General features: G+C 36.2%; 2 protein-coding genes across 5 annotated transcripts in view; one reads left to right on the top strand and one right to left on the bottom strand.

Moving 5' to 3' along the window:
- The window catches only part of LOC111264962 (uncharacterized), a 90,035-nt gene extending 68,595 nt beyond the window's left edge, over nt 1–21,440 (top strand). For all 4 annotated transcript variants that reach the window (XM_022841249.2, XM_022841250.2, XM_022841251.2 and 1 more), the window contains 3 exons: nt 2,877–3,046; nt 3,854–3,989; nt 21,406–21,440. In XM_022841249.2, coding sequence (XP_022696984.1) covers nt 2,877–3,046; nt 3,854–3,933 — 250 coding nt within the window. In that variant the 3' untranslated portion in view covers nt 3,934–3,989; nt 21,406–21,440. The remainder of the gene's footprint in view (nt 1–2,876; nt 3,047–3,853; nt 3,990–21,405) is intronic.
- Nucleotides 19,618–22,618, bottom strand: part of LOC111264957 (uncharacterized) — a 99,033-nt gene continuing 96,032 nt past the window's right edge. The window contains exon 16 of the mRNA XM_086970262.1: nt 19,618–22,270. Within this exon, the coding sequence (XP_086826388.1) occupies nt 22,190–22,270 (81 nt within the window). The 3' untranslated portion in view covers nt 19,618–22,189. The remainder of the gene's footprint in view (nt 22,271–22,618) is intronic.

The following is a 22,618-nucleotide window of genomic DNA, read 5'->3' as shown; positions in this document are numbered from 1 at the left end:
AATAAATATAGACATTAATCTTAAGATGCTAGAATCAAATTCGGTCTTTTTTAAATGAAAAAAAAATGCTTATGTTCTTTAAATTTCTTCGAAGTGTCGAGGTACTATTTCCTAAATACGATGCAAATTGACATAATCGACGAGATTAAATACGAGCAAGGTGTCCAAGACCACAACAAAAATGAGGAGTAGATAGACCTTATGAACGTGTATGTCAAAGCACTCCGTAAAATTTTGACCCAGACAGCTACGAAAGTTCCAAAAATCAAAAAATTATCTCCATATACAGGAACAAGCTAGACAGCTTCAACAACGACCATCATAGTTAGATACCGTCCGTTACTAACGTTACAACGTTTGAGCTGAGTTGAAGGCGATGGCTATTAAAAGTTTCCACATTTCGTCAAAGCTGAAGTTGCGAACAGGAATTTCAGAACACTGGTGACCCTAACATGTCTTGCTGTTGACTCTTAAGATCAAAATTCACATATTACGTATCATATTCATAGCAGTTTCTTAAAGAGTGGTAATGTAAGGAAAAAGTGTTAGCTATTTTCACAAGTATATATACGGATAAATCAATAACACGGAGCTAAAATAAACCTTAAAGTTTATTTGCCAAGAGTGAGCTATATAGGAATTTGCAACCCGGTAACAGATACTCTTATAAGGCAGCCTTTGACGGCAGCACAATGAAAGAATATTCGCTTGGTGCTGTTCTTCCACGAATTGGCAATATCTATGAGTTTTATAAGGCTAAGTACAAGCCCGCAATGCGAAAAATTGCAATTAAATAGCACGAAAACTTGTTGCGACAAAGTTGCGTTAAGTGCATTGAATACAACTAAATATAATAAGAGATTTTTTAACAAACATTAATTCAACAACTATATATTGTTGTTATTATATATAAAACATATTTAATATAATAATAATATTTATAATTATATATAAACAACTAATTATTGATGTCGATAATGAGTAGCAAGGCAAAGGATTTCCTTGTGTGTTAGACACCGACTTTTTGAACGCAATAATTAATTAAACAGGGAACAAAGGATTTTTGCGTAAAACACCAAAAGTCAATACCTCTACCATTCACAATATGCAGTACCGTGGACAACAAACCGTATACGATATGAGATCTGTTTATTCTGAGAGAGCGTTCGCACAGAATCGATTCATAATATGGTACCGCTCAGTTCACACGCTCCGATTTTGCAAACGCTATTCGACTTCTGGAAGTGTATGTCGGAGTAAAGTGAGTTGCTGATTACCGTGATCGGAGTAGCATGATAAAGTGTGTTAAAACAATTTTAAATATTAGGTTGATACTTAAGAAATACCGGTTCTTGTTTTTTGATTTTCATTTCTGTTAGTATGTTTACTGGTGGTCAGATCTTATACACTAGCTTCTTTACTTTACAAACATACTGTAGTTGTTTTGTTTGAAGTATAAATCTCTTCGCTAGTTCGCTTTTCTAATGTTACTATTGTATTTTGTAAAATGTGATAATTTGGAGATTCTATAAAATAAAAACCTCCTTTTGCTGGACCTGTGCACTCCAACCAGTCACTTTTGGAGAAAACTCAGTTGTGGATAAATCTATTTTTATAAAAGGTTAAGATATGAAATCCGTATTTTTCATAGTAGTGCGAAGTTTTACTCTAATTAGATCACAAACCAGTCTCATTCACATGCATATATATATAAATTCGCAAAAAAATGCCTATAATACAAAGTATTGCATAGCACATCCAGGGGAACACAAGTCTTTATTCGTTTTAGCATTCTGTCGGTATTATATATATACATACATATATATTAGTTCTGGATAACGGAAAAAAGAGCCTCCGTAAACTTTATGCAGCTTGGCTCTCCTTTACGTGCACCGTAGCTCTTTGAATAGAAAATCATCATGAACACGTGAATCTCTCAGTAACTCAGTACACGGTATTCCAACACAGCCATATTAGAGCGCAAAGCTCTAATGAACTAAACATGGACTAAACAATGATGGTGTTTGGTGAACGTCATGTACTAGCTCCTTTAAAAGAGGTTCCTTTTAAAAAGTGAGACGAAAAGTAATATATCTAGTAACTTCTATCCGGGTGTTTGTGACTTCGTATGTTCTTAATACAACCTACGAATCAGAATTACTTTGAAAGGCTCTACTTCTAAGGCATTGCGCACCAACGAATGCCCTTGCAGTCGGCCATTTCTAATTTCAAATAGGCAACTGCCAATTTAACTTAACTGCCCCTAAAATCTTTTATTGGTTAATCGATAATGAATTCGTAAGAAGTTTCGGAGGGATGTCTGGATGCAAATTTAGACTCAATGCCGTAGCAGTTCGCCTATTTTAAAGCAAATTTTGAAATTTGTATGTTCACATGTCTACGATAATATGATATACGGATAAACCTACGGTATTTCACATAGTTCAGGGATCTTTACTTTCTCTATGTGTGTGTTTTCGTCTAGGTTTTTGTTTGTAAAAGCTTATATTTTTTGCTTATCTAGTTTCTATTAGATATATGTACATATAATTGGATGAATTGATGTATACATCTGTATTGTCAGTTGTTATAAAAACACCTACCTCAGCCAAAAGCGGGAATGGAGCCAAGTGCTGAATGATGCGTTTGAATTTTTCAAAAGAGGCATTCATACCCGTTAGAACGGTATAGAAATGTTATTTTGACTCGACCAGACTTTTTGACTGACGACGTGAAAGCTTGAAGCAATAATCATATAAAAGTATCTCTGCAACGCTTGACGAGCGAGTTATTAGAAATGAGTTATGTCTGAGAAATAGAAATTACAGCTTATTATTTGATTTGCTTACTAATAAGATCTTTGTCTTATTTTTCAGATATAGCAGCCTGGGAGATACAACCAATGGGTGCGCTTCTGGCAACCACAAGCAAGCCTTTAGCTCGAGTCCTGTAGCTTATTCATCAAAGTGCACGGCCGCATCACACGTTAGAAAGCTCATAACTAAAAACGTCAAACACCATGTCCCTAATATAGTTTCCAAAAGGGGTAATTATCATTTATTGCTTAACATTATTAAGCTTGTTTGCATTTGTCGATTCTGCAAATATTTCACAAATGTTTTATTCTAGGGCGTAACGAATTCGGGGAATATTAGCTACTATTAAACTATGACAACTAAATTGTTACACTGCGAGAGATTAGTTTTATTCGTTCAAGAAAACGGTAAATGTTACCTAGCTATGAAGTGCGCCTCACTGCAGTAAGGTAGAGGAGTTTAACATGGCGTGTAGCAATAGGGCCGTTGCCATATTATCCAGCCAATATTATTATTGTGAACAGTACTGTTTCGGATAATCCTAATTGTTGCCAACGCATTGAAATTGCATCTAAACATAAGAAGAGCTTACCTAATAGCGTCACCTGTTTACAAATTATGGTACTGTGCCAATTTGTTTTTATGGACTAGTTTACTCAGCATTATTTGTTTGGCGATATTGAAATTTCGCACTTTTATGAAGATTTCTTTGAAGCTGCATGAAAATATACAATATTGCGCTCTGACTGTATTATAGCACCATTTATTTAGTCACAAATGCGAAAAAATTACAAAGACTACAGTTACATCAACGCTCCTCCTTGTACTATTGCTGTAATACGGAACATGACATAATGGTACAATTTATCAAACAACGTGTCTTGAAAGTTCATTTGTAAACAGATACATTCGAGAAAATAAGTTGAACCTAAATCTTATTTTCATGACAAATATTGCTATTTACATTGAATTTCATACTATGTCTTCTAAATACTGGCTTACCAAGTCGTATTTACACTGTCACCACTATATTTCAGTTTTGGGATTGGATCTGTACAGTGGCGACGCGCCTAGACCTGAAAACTCCGACAACGATGAAGATTCATTCTTTGGTTGAATACAAAATACCGCAGTCAAAGCAATATGCATTCTTACTATGTATTAGGTTTTTTGGTAAGTAACGGCGGTTTTTCTTTGTTAATTTCTTTCTAATTTTTCGTTTGCTGATAGTCTAGTGTTACATACCATTGAAAAGTTCTTTTTTACTCTGCAATGCCTGACTTTGGATTACAAAAACGGGTTTATCCAGTAGTAAAAAGAATTTCTTAAACTTATTACGCCTGCTATACAAAGGCCAAAAAGCTGCCGGAACAACTCTGGGTTCGTCCGTGTGTACGATGAGGGCTTATCATTCAGCACACTACCCAGAGAGTTTTTTAAGAGGGGAATTTATAAACCTCGTCTTCGGATATCACACTTCTTATCTAGGCATTTGCCACGTTAGCTAGTATTTTCTAACTACAGTACCCATATATTTTACACGTTCTGTATCCCTGGTTTTGTGTCTTTCTATGTTTTAATATTAGTTTGATTCAGAAAGGAACCATTTTCCTACTGAACGTGAGCTTAGAAATGCTAGGCTTTCTACCTGTGTAATGTTCGCTCCTGTTTGTTTTTGAATGCATTCATACCCTTTATTACGTTCCCGGATATTGCAGTTTAATTATCTTCACCTTGAAGCATCCATTTATTATGCACATATTATTATAAGTGAATACGCGGTTTTTTCAACCTTTATGTATTCATACGTGTAGTATATTCATATGTGTAGTATATATTCTCCTATACGCCAGCATTGCACGTGATGTGTGAACTATTTGGCGAATTTTCTATTTTATGAAGATACGCCTGACAACATCCGTGGCCGGTAAGGACCTTGAGCAGGTGACAGACCACTTCTCCAAAGCACGCCCCGTATCTTTTTCGTTTTTTGTATTAACCTTCCAATCCAGGCAGCAACAATTATTGTGCTTTTCAGCTATGGAGGCAACGATTCAGGGGGTGCAGATTGCTCTACTTGCTCTACTACTTACTCGAAGGGCTAGCACCCACTGTGTTCTCTTCAGGTGACATTTACTTCTTTATACCTTTATAGCCTTTGTTCAGATGGGAGCCACTCAGAGAACTACGGAATTTATTACCAAGGCAAGCTGTCTATTCCTTTTCTCACCCGGTTTCCTAGTTATCGGTATCAGCTTGCCAGGGCGGCCAAGAGAGCGTTCTTCCCTCTTTGCACCATATATGTATTCTATCTGAACTCAGCTCAATCATTTTTACCTAGTAGGCTTTGTTTTCTAGTTTCGTCTTAGTTCTGGCAGAACTCATGATGCCAAATCGTTTACAAGACTACCGTGCTTAATCCATAGTGGCCTGTGTACTTCGTCATAAACAAGATTCTATTGGTATCAAGTATTGGTCCCAAGATAGACCCTGTAACAATCAACGTTTCTGCTGCATTCCGTGCTTATTACGGCTTTGCGGTCGTCTCTAAAGAAACCGTTCACCACCCTTTTATCTTCACTACGATGTACCTCAGCAGACTGCACCAATGGTATCAGTTTAAGCTAACATTCCTGGGACCTTAGTGATGACACCAATTCTAGGAGAGCCTTGATCGGCGTTGGACTTGATGCCGTCTACTAGGACATTGTCCCTGGCGTCAACTGTTGCTACCGCTTCTAGTGGAGGGACTGTGGATGTCTTGAACCTGATTACGCTTGGCGATGGTCCTTTTTTAATAAGCTCTAGAAACCTGTCGTCGCAGTCACTTCGCTCCGCAATTAAAGAAAGTGTCTTCAAGAATTTCTTTACTTGCCATATTTATTCTAGCGTATACCTTTTCTGGTCATTTATTCTTGAGCAGAGATGTAATCCTCCTTTAAAAGATAATCCCTTTTTTAGTCCTACCATGTCTTGAATGTGTTTCTTTCGAGTTTCTTTTTTGTCGATCTCTCTTATGATATCGACTACGCACCATTTCCATCTATTCTATCTGGTTCTTCGCTTAAATCTTTTGTTCCCCTTTAGTGGCTCTACGTTTGTCTTCTTTTATCGGAGTACCCGCCTTCTTTACGGTGTCTTTTCTTGCTTTCTTTGTGCTCTCGGGGTGTTTGGGACCTTCATTATGGCGAAGTTTTGAATAGTTATAGTGAAACTAGCTTATGGAGCTTCATCCAAATCGTATGAAGTTAGACCGGACTTCTTTTTCTTCAGTTCTCTCCTGTTTCCAAGCATTTATACTTAAAAATAGAGCCTTTCCCAGTGTTCATGCAGTGACCGTTTATATTTTAATCTGAAACGGTCTAATGTGTCTTGGATCTTTGTCGGCTTGCTTGACTGGACCCTGGCTGCAATCACCACAAAGCGCAAATTTTACGAGTAAAGTGGAGTTTTTAAGTTGTCGGTTCCCTATATGGATGATCAACTCCCAATTTTTAAACAAGAGTTTTTTTTTAACAAAAATTGCACTCCTGCTGCTCAGGCATTTTTAGGGCAAACATTACTAATTAATACGAAGTTTGAAAATCCACTTGCTCATTCGCGCTGCAAAACGTGAGAAATAAAAATTTCTCGCTGATCTGCATTTTTCTAGTCACATAATGACGTATTTTACATATACTTTGTACTCTCTTAAGTCGCTCGGAACCGGTATATTTGTCCGATATTTATGGACCGCTTTTTAAATATAAGCGTAGATAAGGTAAGCACAGTTGATTAGCTTATCAGTAAGGTTAGCTTGTTACATTCAAACATGATATTGTGACATAAACAATGCACTTCACTAGCTTTCAGTTTTGACAGCTTTTTTAAAAGAAGATAAAAAATGACTAGAAGTAGTTTTGGAAAGCTCACTCTAAATGGTGTGTTGTTATTTTATTTGTACACTTGCAAACATTTGCACCAGACTGTTGCATACATTTGTACATTTAACGATATATCAACGGAGAGTGCTCTGTACCCCGTGTCTCTAAACGGTATTGCGGCGGCGTTGTGTTCACACTTCATAGATAAAAAAATAAGCGTGTTTTCAGGTGCTACCGTCGCATTTCCATCGTGGAGATCTAAGTTTAGGCGTGAGAACGTGTATCGCATTTTGATGCAGCTCATTAAGAGCTTTCAATTGGTATTAAGATCAGGCCTCCGTAAAGGTCTATGTAAGACTCCATGTTTGCTCGTTTGTCCACGATCTAACCAGGAGAACAAACTGTGGACAAAAAACCCCACCCCTAAAACTTAGTTACACGCATCCATTAGAAATTCCAAACAAAAACCATCACAAAGACTCTGAGTACTTACTTTAAGTTATAATAATAGACTGTACACTAATAAACGAGTGAACTTTTAGCACTAAACTAAGCTGCACGACAATGTTAATGACTGCAACTTAAGTTTCGTTTAACTGTGTGACGGCGGTGGAACCGCCTTCAGACGCCGGCATCCCACATGAAGAAGCGGCGCTGTTACCGTATTCGCCCCGTTTTTGAGTGGGAAGACGTCGGTTTAAGTATAGGAACTTGTAGGTTATTGAGTTTATTGCAAGCTTTTGATTGGCGTGAAGAAATACTATGGCTTTCATATGCCACACATATTCTTAGCATACTCCTAAATCAACTCATCAAAAAAAAAATAAAAAATCGGACCTTACAGGCAGGCATCCACACAAACACCACTAGCCCCAATAAATATAAATTATATTCGGTAGATAGTAGATGAATATGATTGTTAGACGAGTTCATATATTAGCTATAGTCTTCACAACGGGCGAAACAAATTTAGCGAGTTGCTTCCGCAGCTTTCCGGCATCGGCAAAAAATCGATTTTACAAATTCACTTCATAATATGACAACTTTAGAGTACATACCAAAAGTAAAATTTGTGAACTCAAAAAAGCGATGAAAACTGTTTTATAATAAAAGTAAACAAGAATGGAGGTTTTCAGAAATATCTAATACCTGGCCATCAGCAAACGAAAAATAAGAGGAGCGAGGCAATAAACAAAAACCGTTATTACTTTCAGCATGATTTAATAACTGCTACTAATGGCACAAGATGTTTCTTCTAACTTTAAGCTTTGTTTAGCTGAATCATAACTGTTCAGAACTTAATTGTTAACTCTGGCTGGATACTGGAAAATCAACCAAACAACCATTTGTCGGACATGCGGCTCAAAATAGAACACCATCCTTTTGATAAGTTTAGTGTACCGTCAAATGATTAAGACTAATTTCATACCGCTTCAATGACAAATGGCGGATGCTACATGTCGCTCAACGCTGTCAGTTATGATGTATAACACAAATGCCACGTAATTTGAGGTAATATACAGATCATAGTACAGATTGTGGCTCGGTCAAGGACACAGTCGACATCATAGTTAAGGCTAATAGAAAAGTCCCATATCCTTGTTATCGGCTCTATAAGTAAGCAAGATAATGTTATTATAATATTTTACCTGGTGATAGGTGTTTTGTTGATGTACGCTAGGGGTCGAACTAGCAATGTGCCTGTCCCAGCGTATCAGTAGCGGTACACCATTCGCTTACTTTACTTCACCGTATAAAAGATATCTTTATGTTCTCGTTTCTCAAGGCAGTTGCGGTAATTTGGTTAGGTAATGGAAAGTTGAGTTATTAAAATCCTCATTTTGCTCATCGAAAGGCCTGTACTCAAGCTATACTACGTACCATCAATAAGCTATTATTGTATATAACCAATAAGATCCCTCGAAAAGACACACAACACAAGAGCTTGCGAAATACGTTTTTTTAACATGCAATATGTTTTTAAATACACTTCTTTCTTTACAAAATGGTAAAATACTTTAATTAGCAATTGTTTTCGAAAATAATTGTTAGCCTACTGTTTCTTTTTGGCACGGTTAAGCAAGCTTTACAATATCGCCTTTTTGGTAAGTTTCACTACTATTCACGAAAAATTCCACACCAATATGTTAGGCTTGCTAACAATATTCAGTTTCAATAAATTGGAAAAATATATAGTTGTCAACAATAAAAGGCCTTTGTCGATCAGTGCAGTTAGAAATACCTACAATAAAGATTGATGCCCTCGTATTAACTTTCCTGTTAATACGGGAGAATCAAGCAACTAGACTTAGTCAGATATAAAGCAGCTATTCACGAATCTTTTTATCGGATTGTTCAAAGCTATTTAGCAGGTCTAAAACCCCAAGTAACGTTTAGACTGTATAAAGTAGAACGGCGATAGTTTTGGGAAACATAAGGAACTGAGACGATGGTTTGTTTCAGTTTTTTCTTAGTCCAGGCCGTAATTGAATCGTGGCCATAAGGTCGTGTGTTGTCGTTGAACCACACATCCATGAGGCTACTTAGAAGTTTGAAACTTGGCAGCATTGACTTTTTTTTTGACAATACTTCATAATATCAGATCATTTTTGATTGCGAATATGATTGGGAGATTAAACTTGAAGTTGTTCGATACTACTGCGGAAGTTTTCTGTCCTAATCAATACCATTCCTACGGCCAAGCCTTTTCTAATGCGCGGCACAGAGTGATTTATGTCTCGTTCATGGCGGCGGTGTTTTCTAGGCGGATATCTTGTAGGTAATAGTTGCGTAAATTGTCTCTAGAGTACACCATACGTGTTGCCACCTCAGTTCATGTATGTTTGCTTTACCTTTTTATCTTCAGTATTTTCATAATAATTTTATAACATATGGTTCAAGGAATCTTATATTAAGTCATCAAAGGACTGTTTTTTTTTCTTTTAACTCAAAGGGCTGATCATAGCAACTCGTTCTTTCCTTAAAAGCCGCGAAATGTATTCGTTTCCTAAGCGGCACTCAATTTCACACCGTTTTTAAAAATGATTGCGTTAGTTACGAGTTATTTCACTGAACGCTTCTTGTATTTTCACCAATCCTTAATAAATTCCGTTGGCGCTTTTACCTTCGAGAAATAGAAACTTAATCACTAAGTATTGATTTTCAGCATTAAATTATATCGTTGTGCTTGCAGTCGTTAAGGAACACCTCGTAGTCCGTAACAGTTATATCAGTACATAACAATAAAGTAATTTAGGTATTTTATTTTTGGTTCCTTAACACTCTGGTATGCTCAGCCAGTCGATACGCGACAGTTTGAACTCACTCGATATAGTTATAGTATTGTTGCATTTTATTATTCCACCTATTTTTTTTGGTTAGTGTTAGCATACGGTCCACGAAATCATTAGCTGTGTCTGTGGGCGAGAAAAAGACGGATACAAGCTTTATCACACTCTGTGAAAAAGTGATTCTACTACCAACGACGTCGAACAGGAAGGGTCATATATCCATTTTTAAGCACGGTATTTTATTCCTTACAAGCAAACTACTCAAAGCCGTAATCTTCTGTCTCTCCAGAATACTTCTATGAAGTCATTGCAGCTTCATTCAGCGGAAATTACCTGTTCCTTCGAGAGTCATGTTTTCGCTATTAGGGCGATGCGTACCTTTTGATTTCTAGATATCAGTGGGGAGCGTCTGTAGTCCCATTTTTAGGGAGTGAGCGTGCATTTAAGCAACTTAGATTCATATTTATGGGAGATATAACCTGGTACGTTGTTGCTGTTGATTGCTAATCATTCCAAGAATTTTGTTTACGGTCATAAAGAATATTGTAAAACAATCAGACCGGAAATAAAAGCAAACAGGTCGCTAATAGATTCAATTCACTTTCATTAGTATAACATATCATGAAAACTTGTCTATTACTCAAATCAAGGGTGTGTATTTAAATAGGCATATATAAATATCAGGTAAAATTATGAGGTGAAAGAGCATAGCACAATAAGGGGAATTATGTTAGCCGTTGGCTATAAAATATACATAATAACGGTATGAACCAGATGCTGTTGCTGTAGTAGTTGCTGACCTAGTATTAGTTATTTGATTTCAATGCTTAGCGTACGGAAATTTGAGACACAGATAAGACCGTTGTTTTTCTTATGACGGTGAAGATAACCTTTTTATCATATATGTAGATGATACAAAACGTGAGCTTCATTTGCAAATGCCTGATTTTTTCAACATTCAAAGTTAAACAAACTTTTTTTAGATACTACGAGATGCTAGAAAACCATTACATATACACTTTTTTTTGTTAGCTGAGATGTCGGTCGTTCTAGTAAACCAAAAAATATTCAGTTAACAATAATAAGGTTAATACCCAAATTTAAGTACGGCTAGTGTCACAACAGGTGATTTTCTCGCCTATTTAGCTTGAATCTGTTCATATATGTGTAACATCATCACACCGTATGCGGTGAAATTACATAGAGGAAGCCTCTAAAGTACTGTCAAAGCGGCTTTTAAGAGCACCCTAGAAAAATCTGTTTTAATTGTTGCCATTCTGTGTATTTATATATGGAGCTCTTGAATATCAAATAAAGTATCGTCTTGTTACAGATCAGCATTTTCTGTTAAATTTTAGTGGTATATAAGACAAGGAATCATTCATGTAAAATTATATAAAGCCACGTTTAATTGTTTCGTGTTTTGATGAAAAAATTGACCTCAATGCAACTTTTATGGAAATATCAGCCACATTAAATTTCTTTACTAGATCATACAATAGCGTAGTCCACCGATCTCGGAAAACAAAAATATGAACATTTGAAGTTCATTACTGTAACTAATGAATGTGGAACGCCGTATGGAGCGGCGATCGTAAAGCTCTTGACATTTACGTAAGAAACCTGTATTAACTTGAAAGGAGATAAGAGACAATGGGTCGTCTGATTTCATGTTTTGTTTTTGGGGCGCCTATTGAAAAGCGGAGGCGATGTGGATACTTTGTTAACATGGTGTTTTCTCAGGATCTCAATCATTACGACAAGATTAAAGTCTTAGCTACAGTCTACGTGTATTTTACTTGTTCCTTAAAGATATTTTGCTTTAAAACAACAAACATATAAAACTGTCAATTTTCTTAGCAGTTCAAAACTGCTCCATTAGTTGAGCGATACATATATATATGTATATATATATGTCATTTGCATATTCCGTCTGTTCTCCCTCGGTTAAAGATCGTTACGGCATGCATCCTGCATTTGCAACCACTAGTGCGTCAGAAGCATGGTTAAACAGTTGGTTAATATAACTTTTTTTTATAAAATAGTATGAAATATACTGTAGGTATGCTTATATATATTACTTATATATGGTTTTCGTTTCTTTCGCCAGCCTAAAATTTCAATTTTTATAGATTTTTATCCATATAATGTTTATAAAATTATTAATCATTATTCGCGAGTAGACTACGATAATTAAATGTAGCTTACTGTTCCGTTAGTATATATAGCATCTAATGCCATTCCGAGACAAAAACCAATTACATTCTTTAAAAAGTAAAAAAAGTGTTATTTAGAAAGGGAGAGAGAATGGATGCCGATGTGTAATATGTTAGAGAAAACTACGGATAGTCGACTGAGACAGCTTTTAACGATGTTTAGAATGTTTGAAACGTGAAAATGTCGTGTTTACCTCGACTGTTTACTTTCTCGCCAACGTCGTCTATAAAAAGGAACTCAGACATGCCTGTAGTTGAGAGTTATTTCTTGTTGTCACTATAATGCAGTCCTTGTACAGTAATAGAGGTTCATATCTCACAAGAAACCCAATTATTTTGTATCATCTATGCAGGTATGTAATTAGTCCTCAGGCTTTAGCTGACAATTCAAAATCTGGTAAATGTCAACGTTCAGTTAGGACAATGTTCTGACAAACGGCTGAGTGAAAGTAATGAATGGTTGGTTAAACGAAAGTGTGATGTGAGCAAGATGGTAAGCGCGAAAAGCGTTGCCATTTCGACTACGGAATGGCTACCAGGCATCGAACTTCGCAAAACATTTTCTGAACTTGTAAGTTTTATGGGAAGAGTGAGTAATGTAGCCCTCGCCGGTGCCGCATACGAAACTGAGGTTGCTGAGCAGATTCCTGTGAAAGAAAAAAATGCGTATTGATTTGAAGTGGAGAACAGAAATGCTCAAGAACTAATTGCACAGTTCTGTGCAAGGCAGAAACGAATCGATTGATCATTACGTTTTTAGCAGGGAAGCGATAGCTGTGTCACTCGGCTTGGATACTGACGATGTCAAGAACGAAACTCATCATAAAGTGGCAATAAAGCACATTTTTACGACAGGTGATGTTTAAGCTAAGGTCAATTGTGCCTATAACTGCAAAAGGATCGGAACGAGTAATGCGCCTGTTCGGCAGAGCTTAGTAACCAACCGGCTGTGTGGACGAGCTCATACATAACTATGTAAAGTCACTAATGCCTCCTGATGACGCTCTCAGTGGCTAGGTGATATTAAAAGGGTAAAAATCTAGTAGATCACAGAAAGTTGGGACTGTAAACAGACGAGGTTAAGCTAGACTGTTCGAATTGCTGAAATAATATCAGAGCGAGCCGAGTGGTGTTGAAGTTGTGTAGACTCTCCTTATCATAGAGAAAGGCGTTACGCATCATATCAGTAAGATGACAGTCACGATTTGGTTCGATTTTCCCAACAGCCATTCGCATACCTGGTACTGTTAAAAAGAATAATGGTGCTTTATTCCTAATATGCAAGTAATGGTATACACTAAGCGAATCCGTGCCTTGCATTGATCCAACAATCTGATTCACGAAAGCCAGCCTTGCTTAAACTACAGTATATACCAACATTTACCCTGTCACCTATTCCGCTACTCTTTGGCTGCTACTTAGTCAATGGTATTGTGGTCTTGAAACTGAGGTTGTAGTACAGGAATATGTGTAGCATTTCGATTCAGCTTAGTGAGAGCTTCCAGTTCGTACAAATAAATATTCTTTGACACAGCTTTTGACAAAAACTTACTAAGACGTACCTCACACCAGCTTTTACGACTCTTCCTTATACGCAATTCCGAACAAAAAAATACGATGTCAGAAGTGGACCCCGTACTCGTAGCAAAAAGAAGTAATTTTGCTCCATACCTACTCAAAGATTACAATTGCAATATCCTCCAGTGATTCGTTCGTCGCAATTCATGCAGCACCAGCTTAGTTATGCTGTTGCTGGTATCCCGTTACAGCGATTCTAACTTTCTGATTCTGTTAATCTATTAGCGACATCTACTCCATTGCAATTATCTGCTGTGTAAAGAATTTTTTTAGCATCACCCTACATATTGAGAACACTCTAACCTAAACGGCCCACCCTCGATGATTTTTAATCACACATATTCGAACTTGAGCTTGCAGAGAAATGTTTCAATCCTACTAGTACTACGGTATCTCATTAACTATTCCAATATTTGATTCGTATTACAGCTAATTCCTATGCTAAGCAATTGCATTACTCCTAAAACCCTGTATATTATTTCCTCTTATTATTATTATTATTATATTGCCTCTGAACGAATGATTATACTTCTTTGATCTGGTTAAGTTCTTTCTTGTTATTAGAGACTCCGTCAGTCTGATGCAGTTATTCTATTATTCTCTTCCAACAGTGATTAATTACCTTGCGATAATGATTTCGCTCCACAACTAGGATGTTGTGGTAACCTCTTTACTTTATTGAAATTAATCCGATTATGCATGACGTACATCATGATGTTTAAATAATTAAGCTTTATTTCAAAACTGCCAATATAGGGCCACATAGCCTGTACGTATAAAATGAACGTGCAACCGCGTACACGACGTTAGTGACACACAATGTTGTGTTTTTCTGCAGTTATTCCCGCTCTCCATTCGAATCAGCGGTATAACCTCAATACCCTGTTAGACTTATCCTGACTTCTCATTTCAGTGTCAATTCGTTCACCCGGAAAAAGTATTCATTCAGATATAAAGATATTAATCATATTCTACAAAGTGATTTAGGTTTTATCAACTATATTTACGAATTAACTAAACTAACATCACGCTTCCCCTATAAGTGGAAAAAAATTGTTTTCCCTGCCGAAAGAATCTTTGCAGACTAGGAAAAAAACTGATTGAGATATAAACGATTTTGGTAAAAATTGTCACTTAGCGGTTAAATCGCAAAAATGTAAAAAAAAAGTTACTAAGTAGATGTCGCGCCTATCTTGTGCAACTATGTTAAGAAAAAATAAAAGAAAACTTTAAAGGACAAGCTGATAAATTTTCAACCGTAGCCGAGCTAATCGCCAAAAATAGTATGTTTATTTAAATTACCATTACACTTTATGAGATAAAAAAGCAAACTGCCCCCCAAAAAAAGTATTCATCCAGTCCGCTCCGTCTTCCATCTAGGTCTTCCCGGAAAACTCTAACAATCCACAAAAAATCAGCCCAGTCGGACACTTTTAAATCGTTGGGTAAGACAAAGCCGCTGTCTAATACCTTTAGTATGATATATATAAACCAGATGCACGTTTCGTTTTCGTTTACCACGGATACAACCGCTCGTTGACCAGAAGTAAAAGACAGATTTTATTTGATATTTGGGCTCGCATCTGGAAACTATGAGCCCAGCAGTTGCTTTTAGTACTTTTAACGCTGTAACCGAAAGTATCAACAATAAGGCTCAGTAATTTCATGCTTATGCTCTGTAGAGAGGTAATAAGGTTTATGGAGGCTATGAGTGGCAAGATCGCGTTCCCGTCTTTAGGTGATCTAATTGCGGCAAGCAACCTCTGCAAAAGGCACCTAGGACTTATCAGGCAAACACTATGCTTTGTGAAAAGTTTTTTTTTTTAATTTAAAATGGCTGGCTTTGGATGACTTCTCCAAGCCTTAAGCACTCACGGGAGTATTCGCTGAAGACACTAGGGAATCTGAATATCGATATAAGAACATTAACAATCTAATGTCTGAAGGTATTGGTCACTGTGTGCTGGACGAACGTCTTTATTTTCAGTCCCATTAAATTCAGATAACCCAGAAACTCGGGCTTATAGATATAAGTGGAACTTAATGTGGTGTCACATGGAAAAACAACTGTATTGCGATCCCATTTTATATTAAATTTCATCGTATCATGTGATGCCCCTTGGGCTGTGGATGGGCTAGTGAACAAACAGAGCTCCTAATATAGGCATACGAGACCCTTGCGCTATTTACGACAATCAATTTGTGTTGGACCGGAAAATAAGTAATAACAACATTTCATTTAACAAGAAAAGCGTTCCAAAATGTTATGATTATGATTCCTGTTTTTCAAGGAATTAAATTATATCCATTTGCCGTCGCTCTTCACGTCCTTCTTCCGACTTTAAACTGATATATTTTTCCATCGGCCTAGAAACTTTGTCTGTGTTGAAGAGCTTGTCCAGCCGGTTTTTGACGACTTGTTTATTGGCGTATGTACTTTTAGAATTTACATTAATTTGTACAAAGTAGTAAGCCATTAATGTGAGGTCTGGAAAATAGTGTGGGTGCGAAAAATGTCGTTTTAAGCTACGACCTTTGTCTGGCACCGTCATGGAGAACAATGGCTTAGTTTTGTTGGGTCTTTTATGTTAGATAGTCCCGTTCAAACTACGCATTTGGATTATACATATAAATTCTCATTAACGGTCTTGTTTGTGTCGAAATCGTCCCGATGTATGAGGTCCTTACAGCTTTTTTAGAATATCGTTCCCATCGCCTCGAGCGGCCGATTGAAGCGGGGCTCATTTTTTAACTCGAGATGCTAATATTAAATCTTCGAAGTTACCTTTGAGCAGTCATCTCAGACATGATGTTTACGTATAACTCAATCTAAAATTTTATTCACTGCACATTGAAAGCATAATGAGTTTACGGCATTTTTAAAAAGAAAAGTAAGCAGGTGGTATACAAAGAAAGGAAGCGTATGAAAAAACAGCTGTTATAATGCTTATGCTTCAACTTAACGTACACTAAAGGAATCGTACGAGGCGAATTGTAGATAGCTAATGTCTTCGTTTTGACCCAAACTTGACCTTTGTGTCAAGTTGGAGCCATATACTACAGTTCAAAATTTTTATGTAGAACCTAGGTGCTACAATTGGCATTTATAAATATTATCTATTAATATAATTATTACTAGTACTGTATGATTCTGAAACAGTAATTAAAACGCAGATGAGGATAACAGTGGATCAGAAATAATATTACTATTAAGATTAATTACCTTTTACTACCTTAGAATCACACGAATAACTAGATCTTTTTAAATCAAAATAAACGTGGTACAACGCCCTATCAAAGTGCTAAACGCTCTGAACTGAATTAGAAAGTTGATTAATTAATAATAATAATGATTCGGTGTGGGCTTCATATGTAGACTTGGATAATTAAAGCTATTGACAAGGGTACTACAAGAAAACATATCGGAAAGTGCTCTGTGAAAAGTTGGGACTGATGGACGGCCCTCTGTCCGCCGAACCTTTAGAAGTGATGCCCCACCAGTCTTTCTTGTAGTTGATATATAGCCAAGATAGATACGCCGTTATTCGAGTTAGTTTACGTTGTTCGTGCTTTAGGCAAAATTTGTATTTTAAACTTATTAACGTTTTTCTCTCTTGGGTTGTCCAAACTTACCGTAAGACCTGCAAGTAGGTCGATAAAAAGCTTCCTAACGGGGCCCAGATCAGTGGTTTGTCCATTATTAGGGTTTCGGATTTCTGTGTACACACCGGAGATGTTACACGATTCTGCTGAATGCTTCGCATATTTCTCACTATCAAATAGGATCTTCGTTTTAGGCTATGTAATTCTGACCGTCATCAGTTCGGATCACCTGGTTGATGCTTGCATGGCGACTTGATTATAGCACCCGGGTCCTGTGGATTGCACCTCTCTTGAACGTTGGTATACAGGTAATACAAATTGTCGATTAAAATCTTTGCATTGGGCTCACAGACTCACTATTTCCCTTGTCACTTTAACATACCTGGGGCGTGGACCTTAATTGGCTACTAGTGGCGGCGATGACTTGACCGAACAGACGAATAGACTTGCTTTTGAGCTATGATTTTAAGCTATTGGTAGGTAAGACATGCAGAAAGGAGAACTAGCGAATTTTAAAAATAAAGGTTGCGCAATCAAGACTATGCAACATTTGCAGTCCATAACGTCATCTTTCTTGGTCTAGATTTTTCCTCTAGAATCTAAAGTCGAAAATGTCGCTTGGTGACGTCTAAGTCCTAGGCACTCATATACAGCGTGTGTACGGTTTTTTAATTCTCGAATAAGCTAAAATCACATATAAGACTGGCAAGTAAGACAAACCTTTAAATTTAGCGTAATATAAGAAAATATAACTGAAACAACTATACAAAATGTTTTCGTTGGCCAGTAGTGAAGCCCAACCCACCGATGTCTATATTGCACTTCGTCATAATAATTGGCTTTTTCGGAATCGATTATAGTTCATTTATTCGTGTACATTTTAATTTGAGAAGCAAAAGGCGCAACTGAAAATACAACATATAGTGCGTTCCGACAAATTGGAAAAAAAAAACTTTTTACGCACTTTCACCGTCAAAAATGAAATTAAGTTTTCCCCTAGGTTCGCATCCAACTTTAAACCGGTTTACATTTTGGCACCATAACTAAAGTTGGGTAGAGAATGAGAAGCAGTTATTTATTGTCTATGTAGGGCTGTCTTCCGATTTCTGGAATCTTTGTGGATATAATTGTACATTTCAGTCAACTTCAGTCACAAGTTCAAAAAAGGAATTCCTAAAAAAATATTTAAGGTCGGTTTTAAAGATTTATGCTTAGAGAAGGCTTAGAGAATATATTTGTGGAATACATGAACCCAATATAGATAGAGGACCAAAAGATCGTTCGTTTAGTTTCCAAGTGGTGATTTCAGCATGAACCAAGCTGCACAAAAAAGAAGCATCCAAACTACGTCTTCAAAGATATCTAACAAACAATTTTTATATCAATCAAGGAGACATCTAGATTCCTTATAATCTGACTAATCATCAACTGAACTCTTCATGAATGTTTCGAACAACGAGACTGTTACCACAGTTAAGTAGTAAGAACAGCTCGATCGTTTAAGACAATACATTCGATTAGGGCTAAAAGACGAAAAGCCATGTTTCATTGTGACGACGTCCAGGTTCATACTTTTCTAGTGACTTGCCAAACATTGTCGAAAATTGATTAAGATGTTTTACCTCAACTAGTTTATAGTTCCGGCCATGCTCCTTTCGATTATTACTTTTTTCTTAGAGAAACTTCCTTAATAGAAGAAATTTTATATCTTTTAAAAGTGCAAAAACCGAATGAACTATTTTATAAAAAATACCTTTGAAAGAATAACACTGAAAAACTTCCTGTAAGATGGGCTAGGGTCATCATTTATAATATTAAATATATCATTCATTAAAATTGGTCGGGTCAATAACTCTCTTCATTCAAAATAAGGTGAAATTCTGAAACGAACTTGTAGGATAACCTAACAGAAGCCAAATCAAAGTTCAGCCTGTTTGCAATTAAAGATTTTGATACAAAATGTAATGATTAGATCCTAATTGTTTCAAAAATCTTAAATGCAAGAGTTTTGGAACAAAGCTGTAATAAGTATGATAATACGTTTATTTCCTAGAATTAGGTACTGTAATTACTAAAGCCCGATTATTCAATTTACGCCCTCTCCTGCCTTCAGGCCATGTCGCTGCAGGTGAAATTCACAGAGCATAACCTGCCACGGGTAGTCGTATTCATATGTTTTTTAAACTTTAAAAAATTTTAAACAAAACCTGTTACATGTTCGTTCAAACAGAATGTAAAAATAAAAAGACGATTTGTAAAAATAACAAAATAATTTATTTTAAAACTAATCGTGTGCATCACTACGCGAATGATTGTTTTTGCACTGACGAAAACTTCAACATTAGTATTTATTTGCTCAGCTAGATATCACGGTTTGCGTACAATATTGGATAACATTAAGTAATTACTACAAGGTTTTCTCCGTTATTTGTATAAATAGATTCTCTTTGGTTGAATTGATGCGGGCTTATATAGAAATATAAGTGCTTTAAATCGACCAAAGGTGCTTCCGCGTTTGGTTAAAATTTTGATGACATATCTGAAAGAGCGATCCATTAATTTAAAGAAGATGTGCATATGCTTAGCTTTTTTTCAAAGTTAAAAGCGTGCCTCCAAATTTAGGGTATCTAAAATATATCGCAGTAGTTTTTGGCTCATATTTTTTCATAGAATCGCTGCATTGTTTGATTTATGCAGATACAAATGTTGAGCTTACATAGTATGCCAAATCTAGGTAAATTTAATCTTACATTTAATCAGCCAAAAAAGGCAACTGTATTTGGCTTTTCTGTCCTGTCGATGACGGCTTATGTGCGCTAAGTTTTTGTAAGTTTGTCCTTCATTTTAGATTTCCTAAGTTTACCAAAGGTGCAGATTAAGTTAACCATAGTTAAAGGCAATAGCCAAAAACCAATATACTGCAACGAAAAGTAAATGGAGTTACACTACTCAAATGACGAACTAAATTTCGAAGTTGTTAATTTGTCAAACTTGTGAAATTTCCACGGCATACATAATTAATGAAAATCTCAGCGCATTTAATTGTCAAGGATGCCCCGGTGGATTCTCAGTGACTAACCTTTGAAGTAGTATGAGTCTAAATTCAGCAGCCTGTTATATTCTTCCGTATATATATTTTCATTAACTTAAAGGATCGCCCCTTCTGAAAGACTAATAGAAAAGTAAATAAAACAAAAAAAAAGTCAGAGAAATCTCACATAACGGAATAGAGACTATAAAGAGATGACGTTTTCACAATGTTCAGTTTATGTTGGACTACAGAATGCAGCAAATTCGAGGAATAGTCATTTTTTTTTATCAAACTTTGCAGCGCTACTCGGTAAACCTTTCGGTGCATACGGATTTTACTCGTTTTGTGTCAACTAAATAATTCAGAATCGGATAGTTTGAAATTTAACAACATTAAAAAACAAGTACGGGAAGACATGGTGTATATACTTGAGCGCTCTGGATCGGTTATAGCCGATGGACTTAATATCACTGAAAAATGGCATTTTTCAAGTCAAAGATTAAAGGCCATGCTGTTATGTAAATTTAACTGAAATTTGTTCGGGTATATTTGCAACGTTGAAATCGAAAGGCAGGTGCACTAACTGCTATATTTTTTTAGTTACATTTAATGTATACAGAATATATTTCTCTAAATAAAACTATATTGAATTAAAACTGTTTAATAGTACCAACATGATGAAACATGGGCAATTTGGTTTAAATGAGTAATGCACATCTCTTTGAATGCTTTGCTATGGTAACCATGAACATGCGGTCCTGGCCGGTTGCTATATCAAATTGTTACCATGCCGTTTTAGAAGTCTGTTGGAGAATCTCTAGTCAAATCGATCAGTATCTATCCCGACTAAAGGCTATAGCCGGATCGGGCCTTAGTGAATTTTGAAGCGCACAGTTTGAATCAGAAATTCACAGAGGAACCTTTTTTTTTATACCTGTTCAGTCTCAACATGCATTTGAAGAGATATAATAATATACATATGAAATATGCGCAAATGTCACCTTCCAGGCGGACGAACTTTGGCCAGCCCCCACATGAAGTTAAATTTGATCACGATTTTCTACGTATAAAGGTGAGCGATCAACGAAAATAGAGCTCCAAATATGATTAGCTGCAGCTAGCCACTGTTTTACCGACATAATTTTATTACGATCTATGGTACATCTGTTTGTCTGCATTTATAGTTGTTTGCTCACCAATCATTTAACATTAGCTTACTAGTACCAATTCACTCTACATGCATATTAAAGATATGTTTGAATGGAAAACAATATCGAAAAGGTGTTCACATACTTGCCTGAAAACCTATTATTCTTTAACAAAGACATAAACAAGTACATTTAACTTGATAAATGAAACATTTGTTTTTCTGTGATACTTTTATAGTATCATATAAAAGGTGCGTTGTGCAATTATAAGGTTTCTCTACTCTACATGAAAACAATTCAAACTATCATAAAGTCTTACACAAAGTAGATTTCCAGACTTAATCAAGCAAACACAATAATTTCTCGTCAAGTTCAGAAATATCAACGATCTAAATGTCTTTGTTGTAACACAGCCATTGTCTCGTCCATTGATGGTCCCCTTATCAACTTCGGCTTTCCTCTGCTGCTAATCGCTTGCTAATAAACTTGACCACTCATGTGGCATGAGTTAAACCTTATTTTTGATATAACTGCTTCACACGGTACGGTTAATAAGTAACTTAAGTTTGTGATCTATAGATCATTTGTAGTGCTTGTCTTTAGGTTTCAAGATTAATTCCCTTTTCATTATTTATCCGTCAGTCTTAATAGGTACAATCCTGGTCTCGATTGACGTGATCCTCAGAATGCTTTACGGTCGACCGGATCTCCAAGAGGGCGCATTCCTAACAAGTTAAGAAGAATTGATTAATTTGGCTATAATGTTACCAACAACTAGGATAACTAGTAATATAGGTAATATATTATGTAAGCAATTTGATAATGTCATTGTTTATGAATTTTACATAGAAGCTTGTTTAGTCCTTAACGTTCGTTAGGAGGCGTCCACATAGCATATTACGTAGGCATCTTATTAGATAAAGAAAACATTACTAATCAAAACCAAAGTTAATTATTAATAGATATTTTTGTAACTTTCTTAATCTAACTGATGTTGCATTGGTCTATTTGGTTGAATATGTGTGTAAAAAAGCACCTGTACGTGTATAAGTTTCAATGAGAAATATACTACT

This window comes from Varroa jacobsoni, unplaced genomic scaffold (genome assembly GCF_002532875.2).
Source record: "Varroa jacobsoni isolate VJ856 unplaced genomic scaffold, vjacob_1.0 scaffold_918, whole genome shotgun sequence".
NCBI lineage: Eukaryota > Metazoa > Arthropoda > Arachnida > Mesostigmata > Varroidae > Varroa > Varroa jacobsoni.
The sequence above is the reverse complement of the archived record's forward strand: the minus strand, read 5'-3'. Positions and strand labels throughout refer to the sequence as shown.